At 40.6% G+C, this 13,158-nt stretch overlaps 1 protein-coding gene across 1 annotated transcript in view; it reads left to right on the top strand.

Moving 5' to 3' along the window:
* Positions 1 to 7,378: 7,378 nt before the first annotated feature.
* Positions 7,379 to 13,158, top strand: part of LOC148871373 (serine/threonine-protein phosphatase BSL3-like) — a 45,000-nt gene continuing 39,220 nt past the window's right edge. The window contains exons 1-7 of the mRNA XM_088967415.1: positions 7,379 to 8,307; positions 8,612 to 8,672; positions 8,792 to 8,870; positions 9,002 to 9,081; positions 9,163 to 9,257; positions 9,432 to 9,531; positions 12,624 to 12,693. Coding sequence (XP_088823541.1) covers positions 7,848 to 8,307; positions 8,612 to 8,672; positions 8,792 to 8,870; positions 9,002 to 9,081; positions 9,163 to 9,257; positions 9,432 to 9,531; positions 12,624 to 12,693 — 945 coding nt within the window. The 5' untranslated portion in view covers positions 7,379 to 7,847. The remainder of the gene's footprint in view (positions 8,308 to 8,611; positions 8,673 to 8,791; positions 8,871 to 9,001; positions 9,082 to 9,162; positions 9,258 to 9,431; positions 9,532 to 12,623; positions 12,694 to 13,158) is intronic.

Raw genomic sequence — 13,158 nt, 5'->3', positions numbered from 1 at the left:
AACCGGTCTAGCATCCGACCTCGGCGGGAGGTAGACGCCAAACGGCCCGAAGCGACTCGACCTACTGGTTCGTAGTCCTCAAACTCCACCTCAGGATCACTGAGGCAGTCTGGGGACACAGCTCGGTTGGTGGAACCTATATTGGGGAAAAGACGAATTCAAGAAAGTACTCACCGGAAAGTTTGAAGAAAAACCAAAGAACCGTGAACTGTATAAACAGCCTTGACGCGAGCTGGAAAAGACTTGGACGCGAACTCAGTAGACAAACCGCAGAAGTGACAACAACCGGGGTCCCCCACTATTTATAGCTACAGTAACCAAGAATCGATCGTGCAGACCGAAGATGATCCGACGGCCCACGTTCTTACCGACCGCACAACCCTTAAGGTCGAGACGTGACGGGCGCACGTCTTTCCGAGAAAAGCGAAACGTCAGCGCGTCTTTTTGAAACCGACGTCGCTTTGACACGCGTCTTTTCGAAACTGACGCGTCGCACGTCTCCCTGACAGTCGACCGCGCACGTACAACAGTGGCGTGCCTTTTTGAAATGACCCGCTGTCACGTCCCAGCGGCGCGAGTTGGTTTGAAATTTAAAACGCGCGGTCACAACCACCAGCGTTCTTGAGTAAGCACATTTCCAGCCTTCTCGAAAACCGAAAGAACCGTAGCAAAAGCGTCTCGTACAGTGAAGGTTTGAAGGACGGGACAAATCCACCAGCTACCTCGCGAAAACTCCCCACACCATGGCAAGACCCTCGGCGCAAGGAGTGGGGGGCAATTGATGAAGGAAGATTTGGCCCGACCTCTCTATTATGAGACACGTGGCAGAAACGATAGCTCGGCAAAAAGGGCCAAGCCTAGGTGGGAACAAGGGGACACACTTCGCCGAACTGACCCACCTTGTAACAGCTCGGGATAGACTTCGTCGAACTGCCACCTTGTAACAGCTCGGGATAGACTTCGCCGAACTGACCCTTGTAATAGCTCGGGATAGACTTTGCCGAACTGACCCACCTTGTAACAGTTCGGGATACCTCCAAGCTCAAGACCGCCTCGCTCAGCACTTCGCATCATCTTCTGGGCACCAAAGCCAAACAAGTCGTACCATGCCTGACACCAGGGAAGTCCGTGCCCGAGGGCGCCACGCCTGACTGACTTGGGATCTGACGTTTGGCAGCAGCACTCTAAACGGCCACTTGCCACCGCCACTGACGCCGCCATCTCCAGTTAGACGGTTAGACAGTGACGGTTCTGTCTCAGCAGAAAGGACGACGGCCGAGTTGACAAGCGCAAGGGTAATCATACCCGATCTGACAAGGGCCTCGGGACGAGTACACGAAGTGACTATAAGAGCCCCCTGCCCCCCGACAACGGAGGTATGCAAACTTTGCGCTATCTAGTATTACCTTGCTTTTGAAGGATTCTAACTTGAGCTTCGGAGCCTCTACACCGGGTTCCCCCCGGAGCTTTCCCATCTCCTCCATTTCAGGTTCCCTGCTACCCCGTTCGGAAGCAAGGCAGCAGACAGCTAAGACCAGCCGGATCGCGCTCCATCACAACCTAATATAATTTCAAATTAGCCTGGTTAGTGTGAATTAGAGGAGCCTAAGAAACATGGTCAATTATAAATAATAAATTGGAGGAGCCTAAGAAACATACTTCTTGAAGGATTACTCACAAGCTAGGAGCAATAGATTTCTAGTTGAGAGAATCGTTTAAAGTAATAGAATATGGGAACATACTTTTATTGCACATATATTTTGATTTCCAAAGTTTATGTTGTTCATTAATAAAAACCAAGCCAATTAATACCCAAGGTTTGCATATTTGGTAACTCTTATACCAAGGCCCCTATTAGTTTTTGGTTGAGCCAATGGCAAGTACACCAATAAAAAGGGTGGGGATTAGAATCAGATTTTGTCCACTAAAAATTTCTGATTTTTTGCCAATCTCATTGATTGTTTTGAGAATCATTTGGGATAACCCTTTTGTAGCCAGGATGAAAAGATAAGGGGATAAAGGATCCCTTGTTGAAGACTCCTAGAGGGAGTAAAATGACCTTACGAAGAACCATTGATCAGAAATAAGCAATGTTCTAAATATCGATATGCGGCGTATTGGGCAGTGTCGGTCCTTTTTCTTTTACTTATTTTTATTTTTTTTCAAAACCAGTTCAAGGTCCGGTTTAAGGCTCCACCCTCTGAACCAGTCAGAACCCTGATACACCCTCTGTAGGGACGTATCGGGGTGCTGCCGATACGATACATATCGGCCAATACGTGTCGATACCTTTGAACCTTGGAAATAAGAAGGAAAAAGTAGAAATACATTCATTGATGATTTGACAGAAATCCAAAGAAAACCCTAAAGCACTTAAAACTTTTAGAAAGAAAGGGTATTCTAGTCTATCGTAGGTGTTTGATATATCTAATTTAAGAGCTAAGTAGCTTCTACCCCAATGGTGTTTCAAACAATGAAACATCTCATGAGTAATGATAACATTATCAGTCATCTGACAACCAAGGATAAAAGCAACTTGAATAGAGGCTATACATTTATCCAATAATGTACAGAGGTGATTTGCTATTATTTTAGCAAGGATTTTATATAGGACAAGGCACAAGCTGATGAGTTAATAGTCTTGAACTTTGGTACAATCTACTCTTTTGCGAATACAACAAATGAAAGTATGGTTCAACCGCTTTATAATTTTTTTTTATTATGAAAGAATTCTTGAGCAAATAGAACTAATTTATACCTCATGAGATCCCAAAACTCTTTATATACCAAAGCTAGCATGCCATCAAGTCCTAGAGATTTGAGACTTACTGTGCTAAAAAGGGCATTTTGACTTCTTCTATATTAGGTATATCGATTAGCATTTGGTTCTCTTCATCCAAGATGATGGGATTTATCAAATTAGATAAAAGATTCAAAAATAGTTGCTTAAGAAGTGAACATGTCTAAAAAAGATGAGTTAAAGACTTAAGTTATATCTTTATGCTCAGACTCCCAAGTACCCTAAACATTTTTTATTCCTTCAATAGAATTCATTTTTTGTCTAAAAGGGTATTTTTGTGAAAGTAGTCCGTATTCTTGTCTCCTTGTTACAGCCACACCTATCTGGATTTTCGTCTCCAAAAAATTTCCACTTGAGCATTAAACTAGTTATACAAACAATTTATCTTGTTACTATCTCAATGAGTTGATTGTTCTGCCAAAATGATTTGCTCCTTTAAGTTTTTGAGTTTACTTTGAGGATCTTTGAAAGTTGCTTTGTTCCATTGAATAAGATATTTATACTCAATTCAATTTCAAAGGTTTTTTATAAGTTGCATGCCCATTAATCTTAAGACTCCAAGTATCCTTAGTTACCTTTCTATAGGATTGCTTAAACATCCACATCTCATAGAAGCGAAAAGGTTTTGGGAATTGGTGTTTTATAGGATTAGTCTCTAACAAAATAGGGTGATGATCTGAACCCCATTAGGAGGTTAAGGAAAGAGTAGCATTTGGAAAGTAAGTAATCCAATTAGGAGAGGTTAAGGCTCTACTTAAGGTTCTAATATAACAAGCTCCTAATATTCTTTTATTTGACCAAGTTAGATCTCCACCTCTAATACCAAGTTCTAGTAAATTAAAATAAAAAAACAAGATTATAGTATTGGCAAAAGGTGCTTTTAGAATGGATATTTGAAGAGCTTGGGTCTTGAACTTTCACTGTAGCAACTTCATTAAAGTCTCCCATTAGAGCAAAATGTAAGTTAGTGGTCTCTAACCAAGTTTTAAGTTTGGCCCTGAATTTGTTTTAGCAGGTTTTAATTAATGGGCTATAAATAAAGTCAATAATCCAATCTTCTAAAGGGATGGAAGAAAAGATTTTAAGAAAAAAAATACCTTGTACTTACCACACACCTACACTCCAAATTTCTAATCTACTAATTGTCCTGCTTAGCCTTTAGGAATGATTACGTAGGAGTTTAAATATTTTAAATGATTAGCTAATTTATATACATATTTTTTTCATTTGGGATTTTGGTTTCACAAAGGAAGATGAAATCATGAATATATCTTTGAATCAAATCTCTAAGACCTTGAATTGCCTTGGGATGAGTCACCCCATGACTTCTCCAACTTAGAATTAACATTGGTGGTGGCATTTCTATTGAGGGCCAGCCACCAACACACTTACGAATAAAAAAGACATAGAAAAGAGAAAGAAATTACTTATAAGAGAGGTCTTCTCATCTGGTTGATTCAATGTTCCACCCATACTATTAGGTTTTTCATTTTGCTCCAGATTTTTAGTGGGTTCAACTGAAGTGTGGTCTAAAAGGAAGACCTTATCTATATGAGGATAGGTTGACGAAGACTCTGGACGATCAAATATGGGATGGTTAGGTCTATCATCCTCAATTTCCAATGCAGATGGAAAGTCCAATCGATGTCTCTTACCATGAACAAAAGTTGATGAGCTAGGAGTATCTTGAGAGAATAGTTGGCTTAAGGTAAATTAGGTGTGAGTGGTGAGACAATACGTCTTTGGAGAAACTTTGATAGAAGTGTAGGGGGGTGAGGCATAGGCTCTTGCCGATCAGACTAAGGGGACATGATTAAAGCGATAGTATCATCAAAGGGGTTTTGGGGATGAGGGTGACCTTGTTGCTCTCGAGGTGGCTCTTGGGAGGAAGAACAAATTTGAGGACCAACTTGGGCCTTAGGTTGGTCAGGGACGTGAACAAGCTCTTGAAACAATGTGCATTGCCAAATACAACGCATGTTGAGTTCCATTCTGAGCCATGGTCCCGCAAGGTTCATATTTTGACAGTTGGAAATTTGGTCGAACAATTGATCATTTGTATGAGGATGAGGCTGAGGACAATGCTGGAAGAGATAGCCGGCTTTTCCACACAGATAACAAATCCATGTGAGATCTTCATAACAAAAAGTGACTCAATTTTGAACACTAAAAAAATAACCCATTTTGAGAGGTTCTTTGATTGAAGTGAGAACTTTAACTTTGATATAGTTTTGAACTACCGAAAAGGAATGCACTGATCCTATTCGTTCTACTATAAGTCGTCTTATATCCTTAATAAGAATTTCAAAAGGAAAATCATGTAGTTGGACCCGAATTTTAATTTAATGCAAATTTCATTCATATTGAGGTTTCCTAGGTAAATGTTTAAGGATAATCCACTGGCCATTGAGTTGCCAAGGTCCATTGTCTATTACACGTATGAAGCCACTTTCAAATCTAAGGTGGAGACGAAAATGACTTTGTTGAAAAGGAGCAATGAGAAGTCTATTGGGATTTAGATGCCAAAGGTTATAAAGGCCTTGCTCCAACTCTACAAATTGATCAATTAAACGAGGGAAGAACCTACAAATGAAAACCGGCATTTCTCATAAAGATTAGGAGGAATATGAGATTGGATATTTATCACTTGTACTACTGCTTGATTATCATTGTGAAGCATGCTTTAAAAAGCTTTGTTAAAGGCGTTAAGGTCATCCATGGAAGAGAATCAAAGAAGAGCAAAATAAAGATAGGAAGATGAAGGAACTGAGAAGAGTAGTGATAGTAGGAGAAAGGGCAGCGAGAAGGAAAGTAATAGCTTTTCAGTTTCGATCAGGAGAGCAAATTTTTTGATACCCTCGCCGGAGCCAGGTGGCAAGGAAAATTCCAATAACAAGATAAGACAATAAGAAAAAAGACAGCCCCAACTAAACAAAGTGGATTGTCAGCCATCATACATATAGCACAACTAAATCAAGAAGCACACATGAAGAAGATGCGACACACACTATTTCAGTTACTTCCCTGTAAGAAAATGGACTCACTAATCTCCACGGGTTGTCATTTGGACTGGATTTGGTCCAATCTGATCCAGTCTCACTAATCTCCACGGGTCCAATCTAAAATCGGTCTATTGACAACCCTTACTAATCTCCACAAGAGAAAGTGCTGAAATTATTTTCCCTCAACCTTTTCACATAGCTTGGTTTCGGGTTTTTTGTGATAACATTCCCAATCCAAAGAATTTCCCTTTTGAAAAATGGTACAAAATTGACTTTCACACCCTCAAAAAACAAAAGACCAGTTCTAAAACATTAATTTTCCTAAGGCTTCGTTTGAATTTTGGAAAAAGTATAAATACAAATATATATGCAAAATACAAGGTTTTACTATCCCTCCAAACTGAGCCTACAAAACGAGAAATATAGTAAAAATAAATTATTTAATTTTTTTTTCTAAGAGCCTATATTTTTTTATCCACCAACTCAGTAGACAACTTGAATTAATTAATAACAGTGCATTACCAAGGAAAATATGCATAAGAGCTGAGTTGGGACCGAGTCAAAACGCCATTTTGAACAAAGAGGTGCTGAAGCTGAACTGCTGGTCAGCCCGGATGAAAAGTCAAAACCGCGACTCAGCATCGGAGAGATGAATGAAAACGAAAACATAGACAAAAGGACAACCGATACCCTGTCCGTAACTCGGTTGACACTCGTCTCTCCATAAAGGTGTGTAGGATCCAGAACATTCCGAACCGATGGCCTTTATATACTACAACTTAAAAAGGCAACCTCACATGAATTCTCTCCTTTTCGAATCAACGGCCTGGATTGGGTTTACCCACAGGCTTCATCACCTGTTCAGCGGTTCTTGCCATCGAACAGGCGATCAACGATTGAACGGCAGCAATCAAGTCCCATGGGTCCCACTTGATGGAGATTAACTGCATTATACGATGATTCCACGCCATCACCAACTGGGACAAGGTGTGGCGTTTGGATAGAGATGATGGGAGGCACGACCACTAGACAAGATGTGGCGTTTCTCATGTATGTAGTATGACCAAAATAATCTTGACCATTCGATGGCGATCAAAACCGGGCACCAGGGGACCACGGTGGGCCCCATATGCTGCGTGTCTAGTACATGGAGATAGCTGTACTCTAGATTTCCCCACGTTAACTAAAACTATTAAAGCATTTAATAGAAGGGAATTATCACCTGTGACCAATGACATAGGATACTACTTCATAATAGCTTCCAGACACAGAACCCCCATTTGAGGAGACCGGATCTGCTCCTGACAAATAGCGCCTTACACGCACATCCTAGGGAGCATCTCACGTATTAATTATTATTCGCGGGAGATATTCTCAATGCACGGTGGATGTGAGTGTGAGCCGTGTGAGTAACAGATCCCGCTTCCCATTTGAGGAGCGGAACCGGTAACCACGGTTATTAATGGAAGCCGGTGTACTGGCTCAGCCGGTAACATAAATTTTTCATTTCCGCCGTCGCTCATCTCATCTGACGGCGTTCTACGGATTCGTCGGAGTTGTGGGTCGTACACATCACCACCGGATCATTAAGGTAAGAGAGGAGAGAGAAAGTAGAGAGAGAAAGAAAAAGAGAAGTGGAAGGAGAGACGGGCATTCGCTGTCTTGGCCCTAACTGCTTTTGTGATTTTCTTCTCCCCTCCCTCTCCCCCGAAGGCCCCAACCCGGTTTCTATTCCTCTCGACCGTTTCGAGGAATCAGAAAGAGAAAAGATAGAAGTGAAAGAGAGAAAACCTAAATTTAATTTTCTCCGGAGGTCTTCGGGTTTCGAATTATCGGGATTTCGATTTGTTCTCGGGCAATCGGTAATCCAGGAGAGGGTTTCATTGCCCTTTATTGATGATCTCGTGGGCTTGAATCGGCGAAGGTGGGGCTGAATTGTGCGGTTATTCGATATGTGGATGGGACAAAGAAGAAATGCTAATCTTGCAGAATCGTAGCTCCGATCTCTGGAACGTGGAAGGCAGCAGCACCGAAGGCCGGACGTAATGGAGGTCGATTCGTCGATGATGCCGGAGTCCGGTCAAGATCATGGGCATAATCACGACCCTGGAGCGATCTCGTCTATGGACAGTAGCAGGCATGGAGAGCAGCTCGGTGGAGGAGAGCAATCTGCGTCTTCGGTGACTCCAACGTCGCAGCCGCAGCAGGCTCAGGTACAGCAGCCGCAAGCTCAGCCCCAGCAGCAGCCGCCTCAGGTGCAGCAAGCTCCGGTCGCCGGGCCGAGGCCGGCGCCCACGTACTCTGTCGTTGAAGCGAACATAGAGAAGAAAGAGGATGGGCCGGGGCCTAGATGCGGTCACACGTTGACCGCGGTTGCTGCCGTTGGGGAAGAAGGAACGGCTGGATACATCGGCCCTCGACTTATCTTGTTTGGTGGTGCCACTGCTCTAGAAGGCAACTCTGCGGCTTCTGGTCCACCGTCGTCTGCCGGAAGTGCTGGCATCCGTATGTCTATTGATCCATTTTGCCTTATCATTACCATATTTCTTACTATTATTGTTTTCCCGCCCTGAATTTCTGTTCGCTTACCGCTTCTCTAGTTTATGTAATAGAACCCTAATCTTACCTTAACTGAGTAATTTCACGTTTAAGTTTCACATATAGAGATCATGTTCCAATGTAGTTGAATTCATTACACCCACAAACTTTGGCTTATCCACAACTCAGCTTCCTATAAGAACTAGAGTTTATGCTAGTAAAAAAAATTGTTCTAAAGCCCTTTTGTGACAACAGATTTCCTGGATTGCAGGACTAGCAGGTGCCACTGCTGATGTTCACTGTTATGATGTTAATTCAAATAAATGGTCTAGGTATGTTTCAGAGTGTTACTTTTTATCTTATCAAGTTGCAAAACATTGTGGATGTTTGAAATGTCTAAAATAGTTGTAATGCGGCTGACTGCTTTGCTTCTTTATGAGCTTCTTTGCAGGCTTACTCCTCTTGGAGAACCACCCTCGCCGAGGGCAGCACATGTGGCAACTGCTGTGGGTACAATGGTAGTTATTCAGGTTGGTGTAAAACTAAATATCTACTGATATGCATATATTGGTTAATGTAATTAAAATCCTTTATTTCTACTGACAGATTGATACTCATCTATATACTCTCTTTTCCCCTCTTTAACAATGATTTGAGTCAGGGAGGAATTGGTCCTGCTGGGCTGTCTGCAGAGGATCTGCATGTTCTAGACCTTACACAGCAACGACCAAGATGGCACAGGTTTTTTACATAGGACTGATTTCATATTTCGTTTAATTTAGGTGTTTTTTATTTGTTAAAAATGAAATTCATTTTTCTTAGGGTTGTCGTCCAAGGCCCTGGTCCAGGGCCACGTTATGGTCATGTGATGGCTCTTGTTGGGCAAAGGTTTCTTTTGGCAATTGGTGGAAATGATGGTAAGCTACCATGTTCTTTTAGCGCAGACAATTCCCACCTCTTGGTTGCTGAATAATTGTTTTATTATCTCTTGTTGCTCATTATATAAAAGGTGGCAAAATTTTGGTACTAATACAATACAATTGATACTTGCAAAAAAAAAGCTGGTAAAATTTTTGGTGCGTGTTAAACAGGGAAGCGACCTTTAGCTGATGTATGGGCCCTAGACACTGCTGCGAAGCCTTATGAATGGCGCAAATTGGAGCCAGAAGGGGAAGGTCCACCTCCGTGCATGTAAGTTTTTTTATCAGATTCTATAAGATCTGATTGCATGTAATTGTGAAAACATTGTGCATCATCTAAGCTTTGTCTCAACTATATGGGGTCGGTTACATGAATTCTGTTTCTCCATTCTGTTCTGTTCAATGCCATACCCATTGTTAAATTATGGGCACTTAAACCCTTTTTGTTTGTAATAAATAAAATAAATTACTAAGAGAAAAGGAAGAAGGATACAAGGATATGGGGTCAGCTATGTGAATCCTGTTTTGCCAATTCATTCTATTTAAAGCCATATCCACAGTTAAATCTGGAGGTGATAAGATATCACCCTCAAAAAAAGAAAAGACAACCCCTTAAACCAAACTCACACCCAACTCACACGTCCAAACATAGTGATAGTGTGACACAAATCAAATTGACAGCTGCCACCCAAACCTGACTAATAGAGAAAAACAAACACCATGAGAAGAGCTCAACACGCCATTAACAAAATGCCACTACAAACCCACATCACTAACTCCATGCTCCCAACAACTGGCAAAACCAACAACAACATTAAACTCCAACTGAACTCCTTTCAAGATTTGCTTAAATGCTTGACTGCTTCAGACTCTTGACTAGGAATTTCTTTGCTCCTCTTACTATTTCAACCAAAGTCCCTTTAGGTCTGCCCTAATTCTTCTAGCCCCTTCAACTTGTAATAGACCACTTCTTTTAATGGGTGCTGTAGATGGTCTTTTATGCATGTGACCAAGCTATCTCAATCTACTTTATCTCATTTTATCACATATATATTTTGATCAGCAACTCAAGAAAATTTTATTAAGATTAAAGAACAAAAAGGTACAACAAGAAGTTGTTGGGTTGAAGTCCCTTTACAGCAAAGATCCCCCCACATAATTAACATTGAGCCCAAAACAAATGCTGCCTATGAGTTCCTTGCTTAGCCAGTCCATCTTCCAACCCATTTGCAGACCTCCTAAATGGATTTGCATATTCTTGAGATCATCTTGAATCTTCTGAAATCCTTTCTGAATTGCCATAGAACCCCTTCTCCTTTTTTCAACCAACCAATGACTATTTTTGAGTCCCCTTCAACAATCAGCCTATAATTCCCATACCTTAGCTTTTTGTTCCCTAATAATAGCAGCCAAAAATTCATCTCTCACTGAGTCGCCTTGATCGATAGGTCCTGAATACAGGCCACATATATTCCCATCTCTAGACACTCCACCAATTTTGGAAGGTTTCTTACAAGCTCCAAATTCCATCCCCCCCTAGGGGAGGAGGGAGACCCAAAGAAATCGGACACAGGTTTCTCCTTGAGATTAGAGAGAGCAAACAGCGAAGGAAACAAATCTTTTGAAGGAACATTGAACATTCCCAACCCACACATCTTCCCAAAAACTTATCCTATTACCAGAAAGCCAAATCATACTTGACGTTCTCAAGGAATTGGGGCAGGATACCATGCACTGCTTTCCATGGCATGGCAAGGTTAGCTCTTTGCAGAATGCTGGCATCCCGTCCATTCCTAGCCAGCCAATGAATACTTGAGACCATTTTATGCCACAATCTGTCATTCTCTAAAGGGAAACACCACAACCACTTACTGAAAAGAGCAAGGTTTTTCTTACTAATGTTATCTATACCCTACTCCCTCCTCTTTCCTTTTTACCACCTTTTCCCATTTCATCAGATGGTCCCTTTTTCTATCTCCTGATTCCCACAGGAAATCTCTCATCAGCTTTTCCACCCTCTTCACAACTGCTTGAGATATCCTAAATACAGTCATGAAGTAGATAGGTAGGTTGGCCAAGGTTGATTTTATCAAAGTGATTTTCCCCCCTAGAGAAACGTACTTTCTTTTCCACCCAGCTAATGCTTTCTCAATTCTCTCAACTACTGGAGTCCAAAAGCTTATAGATCTTGGATTGCCACCAAGGAGTAATCTACTTCTAGGTTCCTTTGTATGACTTCATTTCTAACCCTGCCCTTTGTGGTTTTACTACTCATCCATCTATGCATTTGTTTTTCTGCATGATGTTACTTAACTGCCCAAGCACAATACTTTTGCTTCATGCAACATAGCTGGTCTCGCAACTGTTTTATAGAATTTTCCTTTTAGCCAAAGTGGTATTTGTCTTATCACATATGATTCTGGATGCACCCTCCATTTTGCCCATCATGTTCTAATTCTATGAGTGACTTCCTCAATCTCTCCTTTGTTATGGATTATTAACCCAGGTAATGAAAGCGGTTGCATTGTGTGCATTGTGTCATTTCTTGGTCTCCAATCCTAAGTGTACCCTGGCTTGCACTTTTATTATTATTAAATTTAGATTGCATCTATTCTATTTTAGTTGTACTTATTTTGAAACCTCATGTTTCTAATATAGTTGTCCATAGACCTAATTTTGCATTTAATATAGTTGTACATCTATAACATGAAGTATTGGTTATTGCTTACATTAAACAAAGTACGTTGTTGCAGGTTCTCATCTTGTTAATTAGTTGTACATGTATAACATGAAGTATTGGTTATTTGCTTACATTAAACAAAGTACATCTGCTGCTTTGCATACTTTTGGCAACTCATACTTTCTTTGCAGTTGCTGATGGATGATTATGCATTGATATGCTTTGGTCTTTGTTTTTAAGCTTTTGGAATGGTGTGACCGAAGTGATTTATTTGGGGCCATTTAATGACAGATGAAGTGGCTGTACTAGGGGTGCAACTTGGGCAGGCTTGAGTTGAGCATTTTAAAACTTGAATGGGTCTGGCCCAATGCAGCATAAATTGTTCAAATTGGGTGTTTGCATCCTTAGGCTAAATGAACAACTTTTTGCTCTGTCTTATCAGTGAATAAATCATTAATAGGTTATGATCTCCTTAATGGCTGAATGACATATTGGATTGATTACTATTATAGTTAGGATAAGGCTTAATTGAGTTGAGTTGACTATTTTTTCCAAGTACAAACCAATGAGTAATTCAATTCAGCCATTTCAATGCTTACCAAATGACTTCTTGTTGTGGAAGTCCTTGATTGGTTTTTCTTTCTTTCAACCTGAGTTTGTTTCTACCTTATATTCTTGATTAGGTATGCAACAGCAAGTGCTCGTTCTGATGGTCTTCTTCTGCTTTGTGGAGGGAGGGATGCAAACAGTGTGGTGAGCTAACAAAATTTCCACTCCAATGATGTTTGATACCCGTAGATTCTTGGAGTGTATATTTTTGTACATTTTTTGATCAGTAATATGTTTTCATACATTTTTAACAGTTAACTTGTTTATCCTTTAACAATGCATGATTTTAAAAGGAATTTATGGAGGAACTTCATAAATTGGATTTACACATTTTATCATGTTACTTTGCCCTATGTACCATCAAGGTTTAAACCAGCGTTGGTGGAAATATTGGTCTTTGAAAGCGATGGGATTCTTTTTGTATTGGGTTGTAGTTTTAACAACCTCTTGTTGTAATCTTTGTCTTTTTTAATCTTAATAAAATTTCTGAGTTGCTGATAAAAAAATATTGGTCTTCCAAATATAGGAAACACGTTGAAATGTTATAAAGGTTATTCTTTTTGAAGATAAATGAAAAGTAAAATTTATTAAGAAAAAATATTACATCAA

The sequence above is a fragment of the Nelumbo lutea genome, chromosome 2, assembly GCF_056320005.1.
Source record: "Nelumbo lutea isolate HS-2025 chromosome 2, American lotus-T2T, whole genome shotgun sequence".
Classification (NCBI taxonomy): Eukaryota; Viridiplantae; Streptophyta; class Magnoliopsida; order Proteales; family Nelumbonaceae; genus Nelumbo; species Nelumbo lutea.
Note: the sequence above shows the minus strand (reverse complement) of the source record. Positions and strands in the feature narration are given on the sequence as shown.